Genomic DNA, 27,126 nt, shown 5'->3' on the forward strand with positions numbered 1-27,126 from the left:
TAGATAATATTTGCATATAAATGTATTTTTTGTAAATGTACAAATTTCACTTGTGCTAAATTTGGTTGTTGAGCACATATAAACCCTTGTGTGACATTACCATGATTTTTCTCTAAGTAGGACTACCCTTGGCAGTAAGATTGGTTGGGATGCCAGACAAAATGTCGTGCAAAAGAGTTCTCGCTAATAGAATAGATAAAGGAGAACTTTTATCACTGGCTGTATGGTGGAAGAAGGCTGTGAGAACAAGGTGGTCTGAGTGATCATGATTTAATATATCAATGAAATGAGAAGACTAACTTGTCAGCAGAATTAGATAGTGACACTGTCCACAGAGCTTCATGTTGAAAAAGTGTCAGGCTTCGAACATTTGCTAAGTTTAGTGGCAATGGACAACTGGAGGCCGAGGGGCAGTGACCCGGAGAGTCTCAGATCTAGAATCTGCACACAGCTGACAGATGCACAAATGTCAATGAACACCACTGATGGTACACCTGCACCTTTGGGCAGCAGCATCTGTGACTGACTGGTCCTCTGCAGGATATCTTCCACAGCACAAACAGGGAAAGCATTAGAAGAAGTGCCTTCCACTCTTCCTCCTGGAGAACCATATCTTTCTGAGTTATTATCTTTATGTTAAAAGAAACCTTGAAATTTTGCCATTCATTGAACATGTTAAAACAAAGCAAATCCAGCACTTTGAATCATTGGGTGCTTTGCAGCACATGTCCAAACAATCTGTAGGTTGACAATTGGCATGTTAAGTTGCTTGAAGACATATTGCAGAAATTCTCATTTCTGAGTGGATATTATTTTTGAATCAAGGGATAGTTGCAATGAAGACTATTCAGCATTTGTTTTAGTAATTTTCAGTTCCTGAGAATCAGCTTTAACTACAAACCACAACTGTACCCAGGAACACTTACAGCATCCTTAAAATAAAATTTCATTCCATGTCTCCAAAACAAGTTGTCAGTTTTTAGCACTATTCTTAATTACACAGTTTGAGAACATTCAATGCAAAATTGCTTATAATCATCGCTATGCAATCTTAAGATTCCTCCCAGGGAAGTGATTCATCAAGATTTCTTATCTACACACTTCACTGGTTTTCCAAACCATTCACTGATTCCCACTGTAGCTTATTCAGTCAGTTGTCACCTGAGTGTAGACTTCATGTACTTTTTCAAATAAGAACATAAAGAAATCATGAATCAAATAATTGAATCCATCAAACCTATTTGTTCTACAGATCATGTACAACGTGTTCTCTAGTAAATATCATCCAACCCAGTAATTGATAAGATACCTTCCCTGGCACATTTTCATGGTGCCAGAACTCAGGAACTGTTGCATTTTACACATATTTAATCAACCAACAATACATAATTTCACCAACAGTATTCTGAAATCAAATATTTCAAAGATTTGATCAACACAGGTTCAGCCATGAGTAATGTACCCACTATTCTGTGGGAAAACAATATTGTAACCTCTAGTTTGGCTTTGGGCATATTGTTTGAAGACTATAAAAGGAATTAAGCATGCAAGAGGCTTAAATAAACAATTAATTGCATCATTACCTGATCGAGGAAATGTTGCAAGTAATTAGAGAGCATTAATTAGCACATACTGCACTCACTAAAAAGTCACTGTCGCACTAAGTTTTTTACAACATTTATTCATGTATTGAACATCTCTAATAAAGAAATAAACATAACCAGAATTCCTAGCATTTTATTTTCACAGGACATGGGCATTACTGGCAAGACCAAAATTTGTTTTCTATCTCCAACTGTCTTTGAACTTGTAAGGTCATTTCACAGGGCATTTAAGACTTAACCACATTGTTATGGTTCTGGAATCACATGCAGGCCACATCAGATAGGGACAATGAATTTGGTATGTAGACCTTTATTACAAGAGAAGTTTAGTATAGCAGTGAAGATATCATGCAGCAATTATATAGAGGACTTGGTCAGACTACTCCTGGACTACTGCTGGATGAAGAAGTTCCTCCTCAATTCAATCCTAAATCTGCTCTCTATAATTTTGAAGCTAAGTCCTTTTGTCCTACTTTCACTCACTGGTGGAGACATCCTCTCAACTTCTATCTTATCTATTTCCTTCATCATTTTATATGTTTCTATAAGATCTCCCATTATTCTTCTAAATTCCAATGAAGATAATCTCAGTCTAATCAGTTTCTCCTCAAGTTAACTCCCTCAACTCCAGAATCAACCTAGTGAACCTTCTCTGCGACCCTCTCATGCCAGCACATCCTTTATCAAATCAAGAGACCAAATTGGCACACAGCACGCCAGGAAGTGGCCTCACCAGCACCCTATACAGCTGCAACATAACCTCTCTGCTTTTGAACTTAATTCCTTTCGCAATGAAGAGCAAAATTCCATTTGCCGCCTTAACTACCTATTGCACCTGCAGATCAAACTTGTGTGATGCATGCATAAGGACACACAGGTGCCTCTGCAGAGCAGCATGCTGTTTTTTTTTACCATTCAAGTAATAGTATTTATTTACTGCTATTTCTACCAAAATGGATGACTTCATATTTATTGACATTGTATTCCATTTATAATTAACATTATCATCCACCTATTTTACACATCCCTGGACATTATGGGTAATTTAGTATGGTCAATCCAGCTAACTTGCACATCTTTGGACCGTGGGAGGAAACTAGAGCACCCAGAGGAAACCTACACAGACATGGAGAATGTTTGCAAACTCCACACAAGCAGTCTCCTGAGGGTAGAATCAAAACCTAGGTCCAAGGCGCTGTAAGGGAGCAGTGCTAACCACTGAGCCATCATGCAGTTCACCTTGAATACAGAGGTTATCCTAAAATGAAGGATCAAATGGATGTAGGTTAAATATACTGATCCTTTCCTTTCCTTAGAAGAAAAGGAGGTGATTTCAGAATTGAGATGAGATATTCTTTCACTTGGACGATGGTGAACCTTTGGAACTCTGTCCCAGAAAGCTCTGGATTATTCTTTGACCATGTTTAAGATCAACTTTGATCGATTTTGATACATTAAAAACCATCATGGGGTACAGACAGCTTAGGATATTTGGAGTGAAGAAGGTGATCAGCTGTGATCTCACTGAATGACGGAGCGGTCTGGAAGAGCTAAATGGTCTTTGCTGCTGCTACTATTTATTAAGAGGACATATGGAGGTTGCAGAAGGATATCAATAAGCTCTGTGAACAGGAAGATGTATGGCAGATGGAGCATAAGGAGGGAAAATGCGAAGTTGTTCACTTTGACAAGAAGAACAAAAAAAAAGCATAATATTATTTTAAAAAAACTTCAAAATTCTGATTTGAAGATAGATTGTAGATCTATCAACCCTATTTATTCAACTGAATGTGTACAACGTTTTCTATTGTGAATACTATCCAACACATTCATTGGTCAGATGCCTTCCTTGCCACATTTTTAAGTTTTCTTCTGCACGCCTCAGTAAAAAGTCAGAATGCAAGTACTGAAAGTCGTCAGGAAGCTGATGAAATGATATCTTTTAATACGAGGGGAATGGAACAAAGTAAGAATGTTAAGCGACATTTATACATTCATGATAATACAACTGGAGTATTACATACAGTTTTGATCTCCTTGTTTAAAGAAGAATATAAATGCAATACCTGAAATGAACAGGTTATCTAATGAGGAGAGACTACATAGACTGAGTTTATTTCCACTGAAGGAGTGACTTGATCAAAGTACATAAGACCCTGAAAGATCTTGAGAAAGTGGACATGGAAAGGATGCATCCTGATGAGGGGGTAAAGTTTAAAAATAAGGAGATGCCGTTTTCGGACAGAAATGAGGAGAACTGTTTTCTAGGCTGTGTGACTTTGACACTTTCTGCCTCAAAGTGGAGGAGGTGGAAACACAATATTTTTAATTATGGACATAAATTCTATTGCTTAATAATAATCTAAGGTTATCAAGGGTAAATGAGAATGTGGAATTCAAAACACAAAGATGAACAATCACCTTAGTGAGTGGTGGAACAGACCGAAGGGGCTGAAGAGCCTACTTCTTCTCCTGTTTCACAGGAACAAAAACAGAAACTGCTGGAGAAACTCAGCAGGTCTGAGCATTTATAGAGACAGAAACAGAGTTGGATTTGAGCCCAGTGACCCTTCAGAAAAGTTCTGAAGAAGGGTCACTGGACTCAATGTTAACTCTACTTTCTCTGCACTGATGCTGTCAGACCTGCTGAGTTTCTCCAGCACTTCCTGCAGATTACAGATTTCCTGCATCTGCAGATCTCTGATTTTATCAGATTTGGGAATTAGAACAAAGAAAAACAAAGAAAACTTACAGCCCAGGAGCAGGCCCTTCATGCCTCCAAGCCTGAGCCGATCGAAATGTACTGTCTAAACCTGTCGGGCAATTGCTAAGCATCTCTACACCTCTGCTCTCCACCTACTCATGCATTTGTCCAGACGCACCTTAAATGATTCTACCGTGCCTGCCTCCACCACCTCTGCTGACAACACGCTCCAGACGCCCACCACCCTCTGTGTGAAGTACTTACTGTGTGTATTCCCCCTTAAACTTTCCACCTATCGCCTTGCAAACGTGACCTCTCGTTATTGAATCCTTCACTCTGGGAAAAAGCTTGTCTCTATCCAGCCTGTCTATACCAGTCATGATTTTGTAAACCTCAATTAGGTCCCCCCTCAATCTTCTTTTTCTAATGAAAATAAACCTAACCTACTCAACCTCTCTTCATAGCTAGCACCTTCCATACCAGGCAACATCCTGGTAAACCTTCTCTGCACCCTCTCCAAAGCGTCCACATCCTTTGGTAATGTGGCGATCAGAACTGTACACAGTATTCTAAATGTGGCCGAACCAATGTCTTGTACAATTTTAATATGACTTGCCAGCTCTTATACCCAATACCCCGTTCAATGAAGGCAAGCATAGTATATGCCTTCTTGACCATTCTATTCACTTGTGCAGCAACCTTCAGGGTACAATGGACCTGCACTCCCAGATCTCTCTGCCCATCAACTTTTCCCAAGGCTCTTCCGTTCATTGTATAATTTGCTCTAGAATTAGTCTTGCCTAAATATATCATCTCAATTTTTCTGGATTGAAAACCATCTGCCACTTTTCCGCCCAACTCTCCAGTCTATCTATATTCTCCTGTATTCTCGGTCAGTCCCTTATGCTTTCTGCTACTTCACCAATCTTCATGTCATCTGCAAACTTGTCAATCATACCAACAGTGCCCTCTTCCAGATCACTTATGTATATCACAAACAGCAGTGGCCCCAATACTGACTCCTGTGGAACACCACTGGTCACCTTTCTCCATTTCAAGAAACTCCTTTCAACTACTACTCTCTGCCTCCTGTTGCTTAACCAGTTTATCCACCTAGCTAGAACATCCTGCACACCATGTGACTTCACTTTCTCCAATAGTCTGCCACAGGGAACCTTATCATATGCTTTACTAAAGTCCATGTATATGACATCAACAGCCTTTCCTTCATCTATTAACTTTGTCACTTCCTCAAAGAACTCTACTAAATTGGTAAGGTATGATCTCCCCTGCACAAGACCATGTTGCCTATCACTGATAAGCCCATTCTTTTCTAAATATAAATAGATCCTATCCCTCAGAACCTTCTTCAGCAACTTTCCCACCACTGACGTCAGGCTCACTGGTCTGTAATTACCCAGAATATCCCTACTACCCTTCTTGTATTGGGGGAACAACATGAGCAACCCTCCAGTCCTCCAGCACCTCACCTGTATTTAAGGATACCACGAAGATATCTGTCAGGGCCCCAGCTATTTCCTGTCTCACCTCCCTCAGCAACCTGGGATAGATCTCATTCGGTCCTGGGGATTTATCCACCTTAAGAACCTTTAGCCTACCCAACACATCTTCCCTACTTATGTCAACGTGATCCAGACTGATCAAACTTCTATCTCTCTAATCTCAACATTCATCATGTTCCTCCCCTCAGGTGAACACTGATGCTAAGTAATCATTCAGAATCTCACCCATTCGCTCAGGTTTGGCACACAGCCTTCCTTCATTATCCTTTAGTGGACCAATCCTTTCTCTAGTTACCTGCTTGCTTCTTATATAAGAATAAAATGCTTTGGGATTCTCCTTAAGTCTGCTCGTTAAAGCTACTTCATGACCCCTTTTAACCCGCTTGATTCCTCGTTGAAGAATTGTCCTACTCTTCCGATATTCTTCCAGGACCCGTTCTGTTCTTAGCTGTCTAGACCTTATGTATGCTTCCCTTTTCCTCTAGGCTAGTCGTACAATTTCTCCTGTCATCCACGATTCACGAATCTTGCCCTTCCTATCCTTTGCCTTCAACGGGACAGGCCTATCCTGCACTACCGTTAACCTATCTTTGAAAGCCTCCTACATCTCAAATAGTTGAACTTCCCTTCAAATAGTTGATTTCTTTTACATCAAGTGACTGTATTAACACTAAATTAATTGCTGATCTGCAACATAATTCAGAAATCTTATACCATCTGAAGCCAAACTATTTAAAGTGCATCATACAAAAGAGTCTTACCATCACGGAATTGTTCCATATCATCATCAAACATAGCTTCTTTGAGTGCTGTCTTGTCAAACACATTGATTGTATCTGAATAGTTATATGGATTGTATTCTCTAGTGCGAGGTCCAGAGAAAGACCGGGGTGGTGGAGTGTTAAGTAAAGATGTTTTGTTGTCAAGTGCAGTTCTTCCTCCTTCTACAGGTTCACCACCTCCACGGATGTCAGAGGATGGCGATGCAATTCCTCCATCCCTTGATACCTTTAACAAAATGATATACAAATCATTTTAAATATTCAAAGCGTAATTGAACATTATATAAAAATACAGTTATCAAAGAGTAGCATGATAACCAGGTTAGCTCACACAAATTAATTATGGAGTTAGTTATTGCGATAAGAAAGGATAGCTTCTTTGGAGGGTCTTCAAATGAGGCTTCATTGGGAGAGATTAAGGATAGAAAGGGATCAGTGATATTGCTGGGAATATATTAAAAGGGACCCAAATACTCAGTGGGCAACAGAGGAACATAATGCAATGAATTGTCCATGTTTACGTTGTATTAATAGTGTTAAGATGATATCATACATTGACATTCACAATGACCACAACACCAAATGTTTTAAATGCAAGATTTGTTAAATGTGAAAATGAAAAATATGGTCTGCAAAAAGCAGTTGTGAATTGGAGGAGGCAGATCATATTAAAATAAAGCAAGATCTGGCCAAAATAAGTTGGAAACAGATACTTCTGGGAAAATCTACAGAAATGTAGGACCACCAAGCTCAGACAGCCCAAGATGTATATGTGTGTGCAGGACCAGATAAGAAGGAAAAGGAAGGCTTTCAGCATTTACAAAAAGAGCAAATTAACAAAGGCCCTAGTGGAGTAGAGAAGAGAAAGTGCAATGGGGAACTTAAAGCAATTAGAAGACCAAAGAAAGAGCATGTAAAAAAAAATACTGGTATGTAAGATTAGGGAGCAGCCCAAGATATTCCATAACTACATTAAGGAGACAAGAGTAACTAGAGAAAGCCTCTTAAGAACCAAGTTGCAATCTGGGCATGGAACCAGCAGATGCTGGTTAAACAAGTACTTCACATCTGTCTTCACTGTCAACTAGAAGGATGCAGGGAACTGGGGAAAAAAGGATTATGAGATTCTTGCACAGATTGACATCGAGAATGCGGAGCAGTTGGAAGTTTTGATGAGTTTAAAATTGGATGGATCAGCCTGCATCCCAGGCTGTTGAGGTAGGCAAAAGTGGAAATTACAGGGACTGTGATCAAATTATTAATTCCACTCTGGTCACAGGGGAGGTGCCAGAGGACTGAAGGTTAGTTATTGTGGTTCCACTTGTTAAAAAGGGTGATAGAGAAAACCAGGGAATTACCACACCAGCGAGTCCATTATCAGTGGCTGGGGAAGTATTGGAGAAAAGAGGAAAGGAGGAAATTAATCATTGTTGAGAGAGGCGTGTTTTGATTGGGGATAGTCAGTATAGTTTTGTCAGAAAGAGGTCATGCCTAACAAATTTAATTCAACTTTAAAGTGGTGATCAGGTGTGTAGATGAGGGTTATGCATTTATATGAATTCAACAAAGCCTTTGACAAGGTCCCACATGGGAAGCTGATAAAGGTAAAAGTACGTGATTCAGGTGACACTCACAAGTGGAATCAAAATTGTCTTTTAGAAATTTATAAAATCATGAGAGACAGAGAAAGAGTGAATAACCAAGGTCTTTTTCAAAAAACTTAAGGGCATAGGTTTAAGGTGAGGGGGGAAAAGATTTAAAAAGAAGCTGAGGGGTAACCTTTTAATATAAAGGGTGGTGCATAAAAGAAACAAGCTGCCAAAGGAAGTGGTGGTGGATGATAAAATTACAGCATTTAAAAGGCATCTGGATGAGTAGATGAATAGGAAGAGTTTAGAGTGATTTGAACCAAATGCTAGCAAATGGGAGTGGTCAGATTGGGATGTCTGGTCGGAGCAGATGAGTTGGACCAAAGGGTCTGTTTCCTTGCTGTATGACTGTGATCTATGTCTTAATGGTAGGAGACAGAGATTAGTGGCAGATGGCTGTTTATGTGATTAGATCCAGCGTCTATTGGTATACCACAGCGATCAGTGCTGGGTCCCTTATTGTCCATGATATACAGCTGCAAATGTGTTGCTGGTCAAAGCACAGCAGGCCAGGCAGCATCTCAGGAATAGAGAATTCGACGTTTCGAGCATAAGCCCTTCATCAGGAACATAAACTATGTAGATGAGAATGTTCAGTGGTGTGCTATTGGTAAGAGAGAGGAGTAAGTTTGCAGATGATATGAAGACTGGCTGGTAGGTTAGTAGTGAAGGAGAAAGTGTTAGGTTACAGGAAGATATAAATGTGTTGTTCAGATAGGCAGATCAGTGGTAGATGGAATTTCACACTGATCTGTGAGGTGATGCACTTTGGAAGTAACAAGACAAGAGGGAACTCAAATGGCAAGACACTAGAAACTGAGTGATCTTGGACTACTTGTCCACAGATGGCTGAAGACTGCAGGACAGGTTGATGTGGCAGTTAGAAAGCATATGGAAGGTCTGCACTTAGCAGTCATAGCATAGGTTTAAGAGCATGCAAGTTATTTTGGAGCTGTACAGAAAAGGCTGAAGAAGGGCTTATGCCCGAAACGTCAAATCTCCTGTTCCTTGGATGTTGCCTGACCTGCTGCGCTTTTCCAGCAACACATTTTCAGCTGTACAGAAAACTTTGGTTAGGCCTCAGTTGGAGTGGTGTGTGCAGTTCTGGTCACCGCACTATCTGACTACACTGGAGAGGATGCAGAGAAGATTCACCAGGAAATTGCCTGGGATGCAGCATTAAAGAAATGAAGAAAGGCTGAATATACTTGGGTTGTTTTTGTTAAGTTGCCCTCCTGATTTCTCTCTTATGTATACTCCACTCAAGAAAATTTTCTGATTCAGTGTGTGGATGTCCCTACTTTTGGGAAAAAAAGACAGGGCAGCTGACTGATGTGTCAGTGGGGGAGCACTTTGGGGGCAGTGACCATAATTCTACTAGTTTTGAAACAGTGATGAAAAAGGATAGACCAGCTCTAAAATTTAAAGTTCTAAATTGGAGAAAAGTCAATTAGGTAGTTAGTTCTTGCATTAGGCAGGAACTTTCACGAGTTGATTAGGAGCGGATGTTTGCAGGTAAGCAGACAACTGGAAAATTGGAAGCCTTCAAAAATGAGGTAACGAGTGTCCCAAGACAGTTTGTTCCTGTTACGGTGAAGGGCAAGGCTGGTAGGTATAGGGAATGCTGGATGCCAAGTGAAATTGAGGTTTTGGTCAAGAAAAAGAAGGAAGCACATGTCTGGCATAGACAGAAGGGATCAAGTGAATCTCTATAAGTGTATGAGTTGGCGTTTACTTCAGAGGTAAATCAGGAGAGCAAAAAAGGTTCATGAGATAGCTTTGGCAAACAGAGTTATGCGGAATCCAAAGGGACTCTACAAATACATCAAGGACTAAAGGGTAACTAGGGAGAGAACAGGGCCCCTTAAAGATCAGTATGGTCTCCTAGTTTGGAATTGCAGGAGATGGGGGAGATACTAAATGAGTATTTTGTATCAGTGTTTATTGCGGAGAAGGATATGGAAGATATAGAACATGGGGAAATAAATGAATAGCAACAACCTGAAAAATATCCATATTACAGAGGTGGTGTTGCTGGATGGCTTAAAATGCAAATCCCCAGGACCTGATCAGGTGCATCATAGAACTTTGTGGGAAGCAATTGCTGAGCCCCTTGTTCTTTATATTTGCATCATCGATAACCACAGGTGAGGCACCCAAAGACAGGAGGTTGGCTAATTTGGTGCCACTACTTAAGAAAGGTGGTAAGAAAAAGCCAGGGAAATATAGACCAGTGAGCCTAACAACAGCGTGTGCAAATTAATCAAATGAATCCTGAAGGACAGGATTTAAATATAATTGAAAAGGTAAAGGCTGATAAGTAATAGTCATCATGGCTATGTGCAAAGGAAGTCATGTCTCAATAAATTCATTGAGTTTTTTGAAGAAGTAACAAAAAGGATTGATGAGGGCAAAATGGTGGACGCAATCCATATGGACTTCAGCTTGATAAGGTTCCTCATGATAGATTGGTTAGCAAATTTAGAGCACATGGAATACAGGGAGAACTAGACATTTGGATACAGAAGTGGCTCAAAGGTGGAAGACAGAGAGTAGTTACGGAGAATTGCTTTTTGGACTGGAGGCCTGTGACCAGCAGTGTGCCACAAGGTTTGGTGCTGGGTTCACTACTCTGTCATTCACATCAGTGATTTGGATGTGAATGTGGAGGTACGGTTACTAAGTGTGCAGATGTTACCAAAATTGGAGGTGTCATGGACAGCAAAGGTGGTTACCTCAGAATACAATGGGATCTTGATCACATGGTCCAATGGGCAAGGACTGACAGAGTGTAATTTAGATAAATATAAGATGCTGCATTTTGGTAAAGCAAATCAGGGCAGGACATTTACATTTAATGGTAAGGTCCTGGGAAAGGTTGCTGAATAAAGAGACCTTGGAGTGCAGGTTCATAGTTCCTTGAAAGTGGAGTCGTAGATGGATAGGATAGTGAAGGCAGTATTTGGTATGCTTTCCTTTATTGGTCAGAGCATTGAGCATAGGAGTTGGGAGGGCACATTGCGGCTGTATAGAACATTGCTTCAGCCACTTTTGGAATACTGCATGCAGTTCTGTTCTCTCTGCTACAGGAAGAATGTTGAAAGACTTGAAAGGGTTCAGAAAATATTTTACCAGTGTTAGAGGGTTTGAGCTATAGTGAGAGGCTGAATATGCTGAGGCTATTTTCCCTGGAGTGTTGGAAGCTGACGGGTGACCTTACAGAGGTTTATAAGATCATGAGTGGTAAACACACAAGGTCGAGAGTAGACTCCTGATGAAGGGCTTAAGCTTGAAATGTTGATTCTCCAGCTCCTCGGATGCTGCCTGATCAGCACCACACTCTCAACTCTGACCTCCAGCATCTGTAGTCCTCACTTTCTCCCAAATGCACAAAGTTATTTCCCCAGTGTGAGGGAGTCCAGAACTATACAACATTAGATTAAGGTGAGAGGGGAAAGATTTAAAGGGGCCTAAGAGACAACTTTTACACACAGAGAGGTGCATGTATGGAGTGAGCTTCCAGTGGAAGTGGATGGAGGCCATTACAGTTACACCATTTAAAGGCATCTGGATGGGTTTAGAAGGCTATGGGTCAAATGCTCGTAAATGGGACTATGTCTATTTAGGATACCTGGTCAGCATGGATGAGTTGTACCGAAGGGTCTGTTTTCATGCTGTATGTCCCTATGACTCTAAGGCTGAGGGGTTCTTGATAAAAGTGTATAAGATTACGAGGAACATGGGCAGAGAGAATTTGAGAAAAATATTTTTACTCAGCAGGAACTGGGAACTTCAATTGCACTGCCTGGGAGAGTAGTCGAGGCAGGAAACCTCACAATCTTTCAGAAATACATGGCTGAACATTTAGACTGTCATATCATTCAAGACTGTGGACCAAGTGCTCAAAAGTGGGATGTGCCACTTGGTTAACACAAACCTTTGTATGACTGTCTCTTCACAGAGTTGAATTTGGAAAAACAAAAGTTCCCATTTCAACCTTCCGACATTTCCCAATTCGACTTAGTTCAATTTAATTTGATATATTAAATTGTCATTTCATTGAAACAAAGACCCCATTGAGACAGAAAATTGAAAAAACCTTAGTTTACTTGTATCTGTCCATTACATATGGACATTGCAAGCAAGACTAAATCCCTTGAGAATGTGGATGCGCTGCTTTCTTGAACAACTACAGTCCTCAAGGTAAAGGTACATTCAGTGCTGTTAGGATGGAAATTCCAGCGTGGTGACCTGCAGTCTGATAACAAAGCAACTAATTTCAAGTCAGGATGATGTGTGGGTTGGAGGGGAATTTGAAGGTGATGGCAAACATATGCAACTGCTGCCCATCAACTTCTAGGTGGGATGAGGACAGCAGGTGCAAGAGCACTGACACAGTTGGAAATTCACTAGCGTTCCACCAAGGAAATATGAAGTGCGACTAAATTGCGTATGCAAATATGCTTTAACAGAAATTATGTATCATTATACAGATCTCTACAATACATTGTGTGTGTTTTAGGAAGCTGTAAAATTGGAAGTCTCAGGTTTGTTCTGATTGAATTGATCTTAGCTCCTCCTGGCTAATGAAAGCTTTGACAAAAATTGTTCTATTAATCGTCTCACAGAACAGGAAGACACACTTTGTTAATAGGACAAGACAAGCAATAATGAAAGGAAAGTTATATTAAAAGGGACCACTATCTGTTTTTTACCAAAATACTTCACAGTAAGTCAAGGGGACATTGAGTTGATTATGGATACTGAAATTCTAGTCTTCCCAAGGTTATAAGATATTGAGCTAAGTGTTACTGTGCTGTGGCAAAAATATATAGCGAGAATCATTATGATGTCCTTGGTTCCCTCATCAAGGCAACTGCATGGATAATCAAGAGAGGGGTTTGTGTTGCGTTAGGAGGAGGATACTTACACTATCACAGTCTTTCTTTCCATCGCGTTTAATTGGTTCATTTAAATCCTCTTGACTGCGGAAACTGAAGTTCTGGATGGCTTGTGTGACCCCACGAAGAGAACTATAAATTTCATCGGAGTTAAGGTTTTCTGTGTCATAATCCAACATGCTATAGATAAAACAGCCAGTGAGTAATCAGTTTATAATCCCTACCAAATCTAAAGCAGATAATACATTTAGAAAATACGACTGAAATACTTCAAAACATAGTAACACTGTCATTGAATGATATAACACAGAAAGGGCCTATTCAGCCCACTGCGCTTGTGCCAGCATTTAATATTGCATTCAATTATTCAGAATAGGCAATAATTATTCAATTATGCTAAATTTATGGCTCCCTGCTGATCAATCATCCCACTGCTACTAAAAACGTTCAGCTGTGATGATTCATTCAAAATTGTGATGGTTCACATTTATAAATAAGTACAATGTTATTATTTGAAAGAAGGATGAAAATTAATACAAAATTGGCAATGAATTAAAGCAAACAAATGTTATAGCCACTCAAAACATCATGACAAACCATGCTAAAGCCCAAAATAAGAGTCGCCTGATGAGACAAGGCATTTTGAATAGATGTGGATGGGGCTTCGTTACCTGGGCGAGTAAGAACGCCGGAAGGTCTTGTGGGTAGGAACTGTGGGGATGGAGTGAGGCTGAGAAGGGGTGGGGGGATGCTTTGACAGCCCATCTGCACTCCAACCCCAGTATCGACTGCAGTCACAGTGTGGTCAGAGAAAGAGAAAGAACGAGAAAGGCAAAAAAGAGAAAGAAAACCATATTCCGAGTGGCTTGTTCATGCTTTACGGAAGAAAAATTTCAGAACATTAATAGAAGCAGAATAGCAAACAGAGAACACCTCATCCAAGCAAGCAGCAGCAGTGTTGATTTACTCTAGCTAATACCATACAAACATACAAGGGTGACAAGAGACTGCACAACACAAATATTTCAGACCTTCAATTAGGAAAATTTTAGGTGAGGCTTTGCAAGCTTTTATTCCACTTGCTGAACTGGATTTTAGTATAGAATAATTTTTACAATATCACCTCATGATAGTAAGGAAGAAGGGACCTAGATTATTTTTGATAAAATATATTTACCAACACAAACCAGCATTTCTGCATATTTTAGTGTATGTCAGCCAACTTTCTACCTTCATGAATGCAGTGTTGCGTGGCAGAATTTTCCAACTCAGATGGCAGAAACAGACAATTAGATTAGATAAGAACAGGCCCCTCGGCCCGACACGTCCACACTGACCTTCTGAAGAGTAACCCACCCAGACTCATTTCCCTCTGACTAATATACCGAACACTATGGGCAATTTAGCATGGCCAATTCAGCTAACCTTTGGACTGTGGGAAAAAAAAACCCACGTCTTTCTGAAAAGGCAACTTAATTTGTGCCACTCCCTTGATTCTTCCCCTTGGCCCACAAATTTGGAAAATGAAATGTTATACACTGCTCCATCTTGTATTTCAGCTGCCAGTTGTCCACTGAAAGTGATCTGTTGAAATATCAGGAAGGAAAATCAGCTGACGGTGGTGGGATTCAAATGTACACTGCTGTGGAGACCAGAACTCTAATCTCGCTCTTTCAAAGGCTCAGGCGCACTCAACAAACTTCAATAAACCCCAGGCATCACTGCCCTTTAGTTTGACTGTTTAACTAATTGCATCCTTGAAAGTACACTCAGTCAAAACACAAAGTGGGCTGAATGAAGACTTCAGTTCACCGGATTTTATCTGTTTGGAATACTAAATAATATTCCACTGCCATATCCACTTGTTTCTCAGATTTGGTTCAGTGTCCCATGGACATCCACAAACCTGAGGAACCGATCAAAAATATTGACCATATTTGAGTGAAACAAATAATTCCAAATTATGCTTCGAATATAAAGGCGAAAATTCTACATTTATACAAAACAAAGGCAAGAGAGTATAAAAGTACTTTGTCAAGTTTATTTTCATATCTTTAATCTTTGGTCAAGATCTTAGTTGCCTCAGCCAAGGTCTGAGGTTCACCACACAATATTTCCCCTACTAGTTCATCCTATTACTGCACATCGTGCCCTTCAATATTTCAAGAAACTAACTATCTATTTGTTTACACACCTGCAGTCATTGATGTAAATCATCCTTCCAGTCTGTACTAAGTTTGACAATTTTTAGTGAATGCTTTAACTGAATGATTGACTTCTACAAAATATCTCAAATACAGCTAAATTTTTTTTAAAAAAGACTTTTGAGTTCTATGCCCCACAAGTACTCTAATTCACTGAATCTATATTCCTTTCACAGGACCAGCACTCTGTACAGCCATCTTATGCCAAAGTCTTCATAAGTCTAAAAAGACTACCCAAAATTAAAACTAAAGTTTCTTAGTGCTTCGTGGGACACATCACAATGCCCATATTCTAGACCTCAGAACCACCTCTGGATTGTGGTTACTGATTAGTTTAACTGCATAATCCACAAACTATGACATACTGTCAATGCAAAAATGAGATAATTAGTAAAGGTATGCCTTTTCTCAAAACAGTACTTTGGTATTCTGCAAAATATTGCACTACAAGATATCCACAAGAAATAGAAACATTTGTCAAAAAGCTGTTAAACAAAGCAGAACCACAGGAGATAGTGAAATCTGCAAATGCTGGAGAAGTCAGAGTCGATGAAGTGTGGCACTGGGAAAGCGGAATAGGACAGGCAGCATCTGAAGAGAAAAGAGTCAACGTTTCATGCATAACCCTTCATCAGGACTGTAGGCATTTTTGGCACAGAGCGAAGTGATCCAATTTTTGTCAATTATTTGCTATAGGAATATGTTGGTGTATGGTAATGGTTCTGAAATGGTAATCTTGGATTCTGCATTAAGTTCCATCCAAAGTTATTACATAATATTGGATTTTTTAAAAAAAAATCCAGATGTGATTGTAATGCAGACAGATTGTTATTCCGGCCATCTAGCCAATGTAACTTATACCTACTCCTATCATGCAATAAACTAAATCTTGTTAGGAATTGCCTGTTCTTTAAGATTCACTAATAGTTAATTCTTTGCTATGTTAAAGAAATGCACTTTTAGACGCAACGTAGAAAGGAGAAAAGCACTCTACTCCAACCTGGGAGTGGTTAATTCTGCAAACACCAACATAGTGATCAATGATGGGCGGCACGGTGGCACAGTGGTTAGCACTGCTGCCTCACAGCACCAGAGACCCGAGTTCAATTCCCACCTCACGCAACTGTCTGCGTGGGTTTCCTCCGGGTGCTCCGGTTTCCTCCCACAGACACAAAAATGTGCAGGTTTGGTGAATTGGCCATGCTAAATTGCCCGTAGTGTTAGCTGAAGGGGTAAATGTAGAGGAATGGGTCTGGGTGATTGCTCATCGGAGGGTCGGTGTGGACTTGTTGGGCCAAAGGGCCTGTTTCCACGCTGCTAAATATGCTTAAGTAAAAATAAAATGGTGGAAAAATTTATTCAACCTCGGAGAAATAAATTTAAGACAAAAAGTGAATTTGACACATTAAATACTTTACTGTGTTCGGATAATTTCAATGTGGAGTGAATGATCCATCTTATCTAACTACTGAGGTGCCCAGCATTATCTAACTTGACCACACCCTATCCAAGCTGCTCCAGTGCCATTACAACACTGGCATCTACGCATCAATATGAAACATTGCCCAGTTATGTCCTGTGCTCAAAATCAGGTGAAGTCAAACCCAGCCAAGTACTGCCCAATCAGTCTACTCTTTATCAGCAACAAATGATGTAAGGGGTAATCAACTCTGTCATCAAACAACAGTTGCAAAGAATAACCTGCTTACTCACACTCAGTTTGTGTTCTTCCAGGGCCACTCAGCTCCTGATCTCATTACAGCCTTGGTCCAAACATGGACACAAGTAGAACTCCAATGTGAGGTAAGATTGACTGTCCTTGATGTTAAGATTGCATTTCATGGAGTACACACAAAGTAGCCACATTGAAAGTTGAGCCAGTGGAAATGAGGAGGCCAACTTTCCACTGGTTAGGGTTGTACTTAGCACAAAGGAAAATGGTTATGGTTTTGGAAGGTCAATCAGCTCAACCCACATGGAAGAGTTCCTCAAGATAGTGTACTAGACCATATCATATACAGCTGCCTCACCAATGGCCTTCCTTCAATCATAAGGTCAGAAATGAGGTTGGCCACTAATGATTGAATAATATTTAGCATCATTCACAGCTCTCCAATTACTGAAGAAATGCATGTTTGTATGCAGCAAGATCTGGACAATATCTCCAGGCTTGGTCTGGAAGGTTGCAAGTAACACTGGAGTCACACAACATCAGTGAATGACCACCTTCAACAATTAACCTTTGCTTCTTGACTTCCAGTGGCATTACCATCAGTGAATATCTCAGTAAACTCCAAAGATACAAAAGCATGTTAAATGATAGCATTCGGTGGTCTTGCAACTTATTATTTGTTTCCTAGTGTGGGTTTTCTATAAGACACAAGTCAGCAGTGTGGTGGAACACTCTCCAATTGTTTGAATGAATGCAGCACCAACAACACTCAAAGTTCAACATCATCCAAAAGAGAACAAGACCCCAGCTACTATCTTCAATATTCACTCCATTTTCTAGAAATACACAATGGCAACAGTGCAAGATGCACTGCAGCAAATCAATGTTTTCTGATAGCACCTTCCAAACCTGCAATATCCAGCACTTAGTAGGACAAGGATAGCAATTGCAAGGAAACACCATCAACTGCAAGTTCCCCTCCAGGCAACACACTATCCTCACTTGGAATTATAAAATCATTCTTCCACTGTTGCTGGGTAAAACAACTTGGAACTCCACCCCTAATGATACTTGGATGCTCCCAAGAACTGCAATGGTTCAAGAAGATAGCTTGCAGCACCAACTTCGCCATGGTGACTAGGATGGTTAGTAAATACTGGTCTCACCATGACGTCCACATTGCATTAACAAAAAAGCCAGTTAGCTGCAAAGACTTGAACAATTAGTGGTACTCATGCAAGGAAAAAGGCAGAAACAGCATTCCAGACGAAAACATTAAATTCAGACCTAGTAAGATGCACAGCAGAAGCAGTGTAATATCTTAAATAAAAACAGTAGTCACACTCATCAGTCCTTCCTTTCTAAGGATTTTGTGACTGCCAGGGATAGTTCCAATTCAAGCTTTGGATAAAAAGTGGCCATTTCAGGGATTGAAAGTAAAGTTAAAAATTCCTGTTTGGAAAGTGGATTAACTTTAAATCAACACAGCAAAGGACCAAGCTGGAAAAGATAGAGTTAAAGGAAACAGTTCATTTTGCATGATATGGACATTCTACAAAGGCATTACTTGTAAACTGTGAGATATTGATATCTATGTTATATAGCATATATATTCCAATATTTTTTATTCTAAGTCTGGGTTGTGAATTCATAACCAATGGATTTGCTGCACGTCTGAAGTTAATCATTAGCCTGCAAGCATTGCTATATTTATACTGATTTATTTTAAAAGTGTTTTTGAGGCTTAGGTTAAATTTAATGAGTTTTGTATACATTCGTACAGAGAGAGAGAGCAATAAAGAAAATTTTCTTTAGTTTCATTGAGTTCACTGTAGTCCTGTTAAGTTCTCAGACGAGGTTGGCTGTATAGAGCAGTGCCCTCAAAAGGGATGGATATATAGTGAACTGTATCACCTTACTGAGCCAAGGGTTAATGTTAGACTCAGGCCAGATGCAAAGGGATAAAACACTATAGAGATTACTTAAAGTTGAACACATTTAATCAGGTATATAATAACTTAGGTCTAAAAGGGGAGGTCCCAAATGACTTAAACCTACCTAATTGTCTGACACAAGGACGTAGTGTGAGTCAATCGCATTACTACCTAATGTCATATGAAGGTCAGACCAGGCAAGGTGAGCTAAGTTTCTTCTCTGAAATTATGAGTGAAATAGATGGATTTTTAATGGTTACATGAGGCCAGGAATCTCAAAGGAAACTGAGAATCTCATACTGTCTGTGGAGCTTGCACAATTTACCGGCCAGAATAGAAAAAGGCAATGATCCCCACTATTTTCCCACCAGTTCATGTGAACAGGAGGGAACAGATCTATTTACATTTGGTGGATGGTCTGAATTAGGCTTTTCTTGTCATGGGTAGAGGTGAAATGTTATCACATCATAGTAGTTGTTGTCAGGTCTTGCAGGAAATATTCATTACGCATTGCATCCCTGTTGTGGTTATGTATCAGCTAATACATCACAGTTTACTCACGACTGTCTCAGCCAGTTTGCAGCCATATCTGGTTCTGAACAAATATCCAACTTGCTGAGATAAACTCTGTCAAAAGGAGAAACTGAGCACAAGGCCCTGATAGCCAAATCACTGACTTTTATAAAGGTAAAATCGTTATAGTCCGACCAGACCATAGCACTGCTCCCTCATTAGGCAGAGCCGACTGTTGATGGTCAGCATCCCTCAGCCAAGGGAAAGGTTGAGAATGAAGTTCTTCATAATACCTAAACAACTTGTGTAGGAACTGAACCTATGCTGTTGGCATCACTCTATATTGCAAACCAGCCAACTAGCTAGCATATCCAAGGAGTGTGGCTTACCAGAATTACCAATGGGGATAAAATGAAAAAGACTCAAATCTCACTATCTCGATTCTATAAAAGATGGGGAGTCCACACAAAATTATAAGGTGAAACAGTCTTAGGGAAACAGCACATTTGGCCCAAGGGCAACTAGTATGGATCAGGAACCTCCTCAGGAATGGTACAGTGAGGTCATTCATTCAGTGGACCAACTGTGATCGTATGTTGTCAGACAGCTGGGTGGGTTTAAAATGAAACCGTAGGAATCTGGCCTTGTTGAAGAATAATCTTTGGAACATCAGTCTTAGGTGGGGCATACGAAAGGTATTTGAGATCTCAGTGGAGACAGATGTGACATTACTGTCCCCAGATGGTGATGAAATTGAACTAGCCAGTGTAACCTGCACCTATTGCTATCATGGAATATACTACAATTTGTTAAGACAAATGCTTCTTCTCATGAAGAATCACTGATGGTTCATCCTGTATCACTGTTAGCCAAATAGACCCTTAGAATCTCAACAGAAAGGATGACTTGGCGTGGAACATCACCCCAGATAACAATGCTTTGTGTTGATTTTAATAAGTTTCCATTGACTGCTGTGTTCTGGTTTTACGAAAGTGCCTTTCCAGCTGTCAACTCCTACTTCTTTATACTGAGCAATGCTAAATTATTTATTCATAAATCAACAAATGTTGACTCTTCACTGACTCCTGGAATATAACACTCTCCAGTCTGAGACACACCTATTTATCATAACTTTACTTATTGCCAGTCAACCAACCTTCTGTATACACACTGCAACATTTGACTTGAAACTGAATGGTTGAAGATCACTAAACACCTGAAGACAGATCTTTCCGGACATCTTTTGACAAATGCAGATACATCTACTTTAGTTCCTCTGTCCATTCATGATTATTTTTTCAACATTTATAAATGTGTCAAATATGACATTTTTAACATATCACTGTTGACTACACCTGAATAACTCTCATTTCAAAAAACATTTAACAGTTGTATCCTTAATTACGAATACCAAGAGTTTGATCCCAAATGATAATCGATTAATGGATTTAATTATTCAGTTCATCCTTCCATGATGAACCAGGGCATTGAACAGTCTGTCTAATTGGTGGATTTAGTGCCTACTGGTACTATTATCCACTTTTATGTATTTCAAGACATCCAGCACTTCCTACTCTGTAATCTGGACATTTTTTAAGACGTCACCATCTATTTCCCCACATTTGATACCTCCCATGTCATTCTTCACAGTCACATTGATACAAAAAACTCGTTTAGTATCTCCCCTATCTCCTGCGGCTCCATACTTGGGTTGCCTTGCTATTCTCTCCCGAGTTACTCTTTTGCCTTTAATGTATTTATAAAACCATTTGGATTCTCCATAATTGTACTTGCAAAAGCTATCTCATGTCCCCTTTTTGCCCTCCTGATTTCCCTCTTAAGTATATTCCTACTACCTTTATACTCTAAGGATTCACTTGATCTCTCCTGTCTATACTTGTCACGTGCTTCCTTCTTTTTCTTAACCAAAACCTCAATTTCTCTCGTCACCCAGCATTCCCTATACTTACCAGCCTTTCCTTTCACCCTAACAGGAATATACTATCTCTAGACTCTCATTAGCTCACCTTTGAAGGCTTTTCCAGTCACCCCTTTTCCCGCGAACATCTGCCCCCAATCAGCTTTTGAAAGTTCTTGCCTAATACTGTAAAAATTAGCCTTTCTTCAATTTAGAACTTCAACTTTTAGATTTGGTCTATCTTTTTCCATCACTATGTTATATCTAATAGAATTATGGTCGCTGGCCCCCACTGACACCTCAGTCCCCTGCCCTACCTTACATCCCAAGAGGAGGTCAAGCTTTGCACTTTCTCTAGTAGGTGCATCCACACACTGAATCATAAAAATTTCTTGTACACACTCAGCAAATTCCTCTCCATCTAAATCCTTGACTCTATGGCAGCCCCAGTCTATGCCTGGAAAGTTAAAATTCCCTACCATGCTCTCTCTTGTCAAAAACACCATTCCCCCTCCTCTCTTGCTCCCCTTTCTCTCCTTCCTGTAGTGTTTGTATTCTGGAACATTAAGCTGCCAGATCTGTCCATCCCTGAGCCACGTTTCTGTAATTGCTATGTATCCCAGTCCCATGTACCTAACCATGCCCTGAGTTCATCTGCCTTCCCTGTTCGATCTCTTGCTTTGAATTAAATGCAGTTTAATTTGTCAGTCTTACCTTGTTCTCAGCTTTGTTCCTTCCTGCCTTGACTGTTTGACTCACTCCCTTTCCCAAGTGTTCTCCAGTATCAGATTGATTCCTTTCCTCATTATTGCCCTGGGTCCGATCTCCCCACCACCCCCTCCTATTAGTTTAAATCCTCCCGAGCAGCTCCAGCAAATTGCCCTGCCAGTATATTAGTTCCCTTTCAATTCATGAGCAATCCATCCTTCTTGTACATCTTTGGACTGTGGGAGGAAACCGGAGCACCCGGAGGAAACCCACGCAGACACGAGGAGAACGTGCAAACGCCACACTTGTTGCCCGAGGTGGGAATTGAACCCAGGTCCCTGGCGCTGTGAGGCAACAGTGTTAACCACTGAGCCACCTTGCCACCCTATGCATTTCTATGTATGTCTATGCATTTGAGTAGAGAGTTCCCTATTACAATTGATCATTTGGAACCTGGCGTACCCCTCATAGCATTAGAGCCTGTAGCGATACCAGAAACTTGGCTGTACATGCTACATTCCCCAGAGTCCATCACCCCCTACCTTTTCCAAAACAGCAGTATGAGATGGGGATAGCCATAGTAGACTCCTGCACTATCTACCTACCCCTCCTACTTTTCCTGGAGTTAACCCATCTACTTGACTGTATCTGCAGCTTTTCTCCCTTTATATGACTGCCATCAATCACACCCCTAGCACTTGTAAATTCCACATTGCCTCTAACTTTCGGTCCAACTGATCCATGTGATCTGATAGGAGTCAAAACTAAACACATTTACTGCAGACATAATCATCAATAACATGGAAACTCTCCTTTACCTCCCACAGCTGACGGGAAGAGCTTATGACTCTTTTAAAGGCCATCTTTGCTCCTTCACAATCTACAGACCCAGAAATTAGCACCGATGTTTTGCCCTGAAAAACAGTACTCCAGGTTGACTTAGTAGCTCTGATTCATATTGTTTTAAAACTTATATTTTATTGAAATCTGTTTCTTGATTAAAGTAAGAAAGAACCCACTCTATTAAGTACCGCTGACTGACAGCAAGGTTAACTACAAAACTATGAACTTATCTGTTCCTATGCCAGTTCCTCCAAGGTCAGTTATGAATTTTGCTGTATGTTAACTTGTCCTAGACGCACTCCGATGTCCAGGCATACATGAACTCAAACAGCAAAGGCAGTAACTGTGCAGATTCACTGCTGTGTCAGCATGTTTCTTCCTCTCTCTCTCTTCTGACCATGTGCTTGCTTTCTTTGTCTGCCTTTCCTCCTTATAAAAGTGCTGTTGTTTTGACGTTTCTCTCCGCATCCCCCCCCCCCCCGGCCCAACGCCAATCCCCAAGTTCCAAAACAATGCAACAGCATATAGAATAGTAATTGCTTCTTCTGCAGTTCAAGGAAATCACTCCAACATCTGACAGCCTCACAAAAAGAGCAGCTCTTACAGCCACAAACTTTTCCTGCCCTCCGTCTTGGATTACCCACATTTAAATTGATTTGATAGATTAAGGCCAGAATCTCAAATTGCATCTTTAATGGTTTCTTTCAACAGTCAAATCTAAAAGTTGCTGGGAACAAGATTACTGAATGTGAACATTTTGATTTTAGAACAGAAGTAAAGATTGCATATAAATCAGGAGCAGAGGTAGGACATTCAGCCCTTCAAATCTGCTCCCCTATTCCACAGGATCATGGCGGATTTGACTGTAATCTCAAATTTGCTTTCCTGCCTATCCAATAATCTCTCAGCCTCTTGCTAAACAAGAATCAAACCACTCTTGTACAAATTTTCAAGGACTCTTCTTCCTGCAAATGTGGTAGAAGTACAGTCCCATAGATTCATGGCCCTCAAAAAAATGTTTGAAGTGACTCTTCGTTCTATATATTCTCATAAGAGGGCACATTACCCATGTCAAAACCCGTCAGTATCTTGTCTTCCAATCAAATCTTCCTGGATTCCAGTGAATAAAAGCCTCACCTAGCTAGTCCAACAACTCTGTCATTCCAGGTCTGAACCACCTCCAAGACATATACATCATTCCTTAAATAATGTGACCAGCACTGTGCTCAGTACTCCAGTCTCACCAATGCTGTGCATTACTGAAGCATAACCTCCCCATTTCTGTAATTAATTCCCCTCACTTTAAATTATAACATTCTGTTAGGCTTCATAATTACTTGCTGTTGCAGGATATTGCAATTCACGCACAAGGACTCCCAGATCCCTCTACATCTGAGCAAACTCTCAACATTTAGATAATATTTATATTTTTCAGTAAGTTATAATTGTCTTAAAATGAGCTGAAAATGTGTTGCTAGTTAAAGCACAGCAGGTTAGGCAGCATCCAAGGAACAGGAAATTCGACGTTTCGGCCCAGAGCCCTTCATCAGGAATGAGGAGAATGTGCCAGGCAGGCTAAGATAAAAGGTAGGGAGGAGGGACTTGGGGGAGGGGCGATGGAGATGTGATAGGTGGAAGGAGGTCAAGGTGAGGGTGATAGGCTGGAGTGGGGTGGGGGCGGAGAGGTCAGGAAGAAGTTTGCAGGTTAGGAGGGCGGTGCTGAGTTGAGGGAACCGACTGAGACAAGGTGGGGGGAGGGGAAATGAGGAAACTGGAGAAATCTGAGTTCATTCCTTGTGGTTGGAGGGTTCCCAGGCGGAAGATGAGGCGCTCTTCCTCCAACCGTCGTGTTGTTATGTTCTGCCGATGGAGGAGTCCAAGGACCTGCATGTCATCGGTGGAGTGGGAGGGAGAGTTAAAGTGTTGAGCCACGGGGTGGTTGGGTTGGTTGGTCCGGGCGTCCCAGAGGTGTTCAACACTTTAACTCTCCCTCCCACTCCACCGAAGACATGCAGGTCCTTGGACTCCTCCATCGGCAGAACATAACAACACGACGGCTGGAGGAGGAGCGCCTCATCTTCCACCTGGGAACCCTCCAACCACAAGGAATGAACTCAGATTTCTCCAGTTTCCTCATTTCCCCTCCCCCCCACCTTGTCTCAGTCGGTTCCCTCAACTCAGCACCGCCCTCCTAACCTGCCAACTTCTTCCTGACCTCTCCGCCCCCACCCCACTCCAGCCTATCACCCTCACCTTGACCTCCTTCCACCTATCACATCTCCATCGCCCCTCCCCCAAGTCCCTCCTCCCTACCTTTTATCTTAGCCTGCCTGGCACATTCTCCTCATTCCTGATGAAGGGCTCTGGGCCGAAACGTCGAATTTCCTGTTCCTTGGATGCTGCCTAACCTGCTGTGCTTTAACCAGCAACACATTTTCAGCTCTGATCTCCAGCATCTGCAGACCTCACTTTTTACTCGATTGTCTTAAAATGAGCCAAGGAATGAAAGCAAATACCCATTTCTAGTTCCCCCTGTCATTAAATACTCAGTTTGTGCCCTGAATATACCATCGAAGGAGCTAAATGCTCTGGAAACTAATTTACCTCGGTGGCAAAATTAAAGGGTGCATTCTCTCAAATTCAACACAATGCCAAATAGACTTATGAAAAAAAAGTTTTTAACAAATACAAGGACTGGGCAAAGTAATCAGACTCATTAAATTACAGTATTATCATGCTTAAATGTGAGATTTTTAATTGAGAGAAAACTCTGTAAAATCAACTTTACTATCTTACAACAGCAATCACACTTAGAATGGGAAGAAATAATTTAATCTTTGACCTTTATTGAAAAGAATCTGAACGAAAATGTTATTAAATTATTGCAGGACAGAGACAAATTTACATTTAATGCATGCAAAATAAAATTTTCACATCGCTGATATCAAATTTGGATGAGGGACAAATAATTAATGATGTGAAAATATCACTTTGTTCTTAATGGAATAGACCATCATTAGACTTTAAATACTCAAATCTTTGAAAAATCTAACAACCCAATACAATGTGTGTTCACTTGGAAGAATGGTATGTGCAGAATTCACTTGATAAAGTATGAAACAGTTCTCTGATCCTTTTAATAGTTCTGACATTTAAAGTGTTATGGTGTCAGCTTAACTCCAGCCAAGCCAGCAACTTGCAGGTTCAATCCAATTCTGGGATTTCAATACTTAACCTGAGCTCTTACTTGAATGCATTACTGAGCAGCACTGTTAGAGCCCCTAACAGCATCTTTACATTTTACTTACCTATTAAGGCTGTTGTGAAAGTTTCATGGCAAGAAGCTCCCTAGTATCTTGGCCAATATTCATAATTAAACCAAATAAGATTAACTTATATTTGAGGCATCTACTGTGTGCAAATTAGCTGCTTTGTTTGCCTTAAGTACAATAGCGACCAAAGTTCAAATAAATAGTCACAGTAGCAAAACACCATGGGTAACCTTGCGTTTATACTGCACATTAATGTCCAAAAATTGTTGAAACGTTGAAAGAAATCAGCGAATCAAATTGACAAGTTGATTTAGCAAATCGAGTATTGCGGGAAAAGGTAAGATCAAGTTTGTTGGTGACTTCATGAATAGTGCTGACACAGCTACTCTCTGTGTTAGCTTGATGCCAAGGTAGGTTATACCAAAACTCCCCAAGAAAGGGGCCAACCTGATCAAACTGTCTCACTGCACAGTATGAAAACACATGAAAGGAGTTATATCCATCACTTTTGGTCTAGAACAGCACTCTGTCTATTTTAGATTACCATGGAAAGGGAAGGTGCCTCAAAAATTTGAACTGGGGAAGCTAGTCTCATGATTCATTTACTGTGAAGTAGCAACAAGTTTTTTTTTCTCCAACAGGATGCGCCCATCATGCCAAAGAAACAGCTTGCCTGCCACACAAATCAGTAATGTAATACACATGTTTCAGTATCAGTGTGCTGCCAGCTATTTAAGCCTTACATTTGAATGACAGGTGGATCATAACGGTTCTTGCTGCATCTCTATGACAATGATAGCCCAACCAATCAGCACTCTTTTTCCATGTTGTACAAATTGGTGTCCCTAAAGTCTGGTTGAAGATTTGTAGCTCGGGTGTCCGTTGTTGTGGTTCTGTTC

General features: G+C 40.5%; 1 protein-coding gene across 1 annotated transcript in view; it reads right to left on the bottom strand.

Moving 5' to 3' along the window:
• clasp1a (cytoplasmic linker associated protein 1a) overlaps window positions 1-27,126 on the bottom strand; it is a 328,274-nt gene that overhangs the window by 21,124 nt on the left and 280,024 nt on the right. The window contains exons 32-33 of the mRNA XM_060827050.1: window positions 13,193-13,343; window positions 6,593-6,839 (exon numbers count right to left, since the gene is read on the bottom strand). Coding sequence (XP_060683033.1) covers window positions 6,593-6,839; window positions 13,193-13,343 — 398 coding nt within the window. The remainder of the gene's footprint in view (window positions 1-6,592; window positions 6,840-13,192; window positions 13,344-27,126) is intronic.

The sequence above is a fragment of the Hemiscyllium ocellatum genome, chromosome 7 (genome assembly GCF_020745735.1).
Source record: "Hemiscyllium ocellatum isolate sHemOce1 chromosome 7, sHemOce1.pat.X.cur, whole genome shotgun sequence".
In the NCBI taxonomy this organism is placed as follows: Eukaryota; Metazoa; Chordata; class Chondrichthyes; order Orectolobiformes; family Hemiscylliidae; genus Hemiscyllium; species Hemiscyllium ocellatum.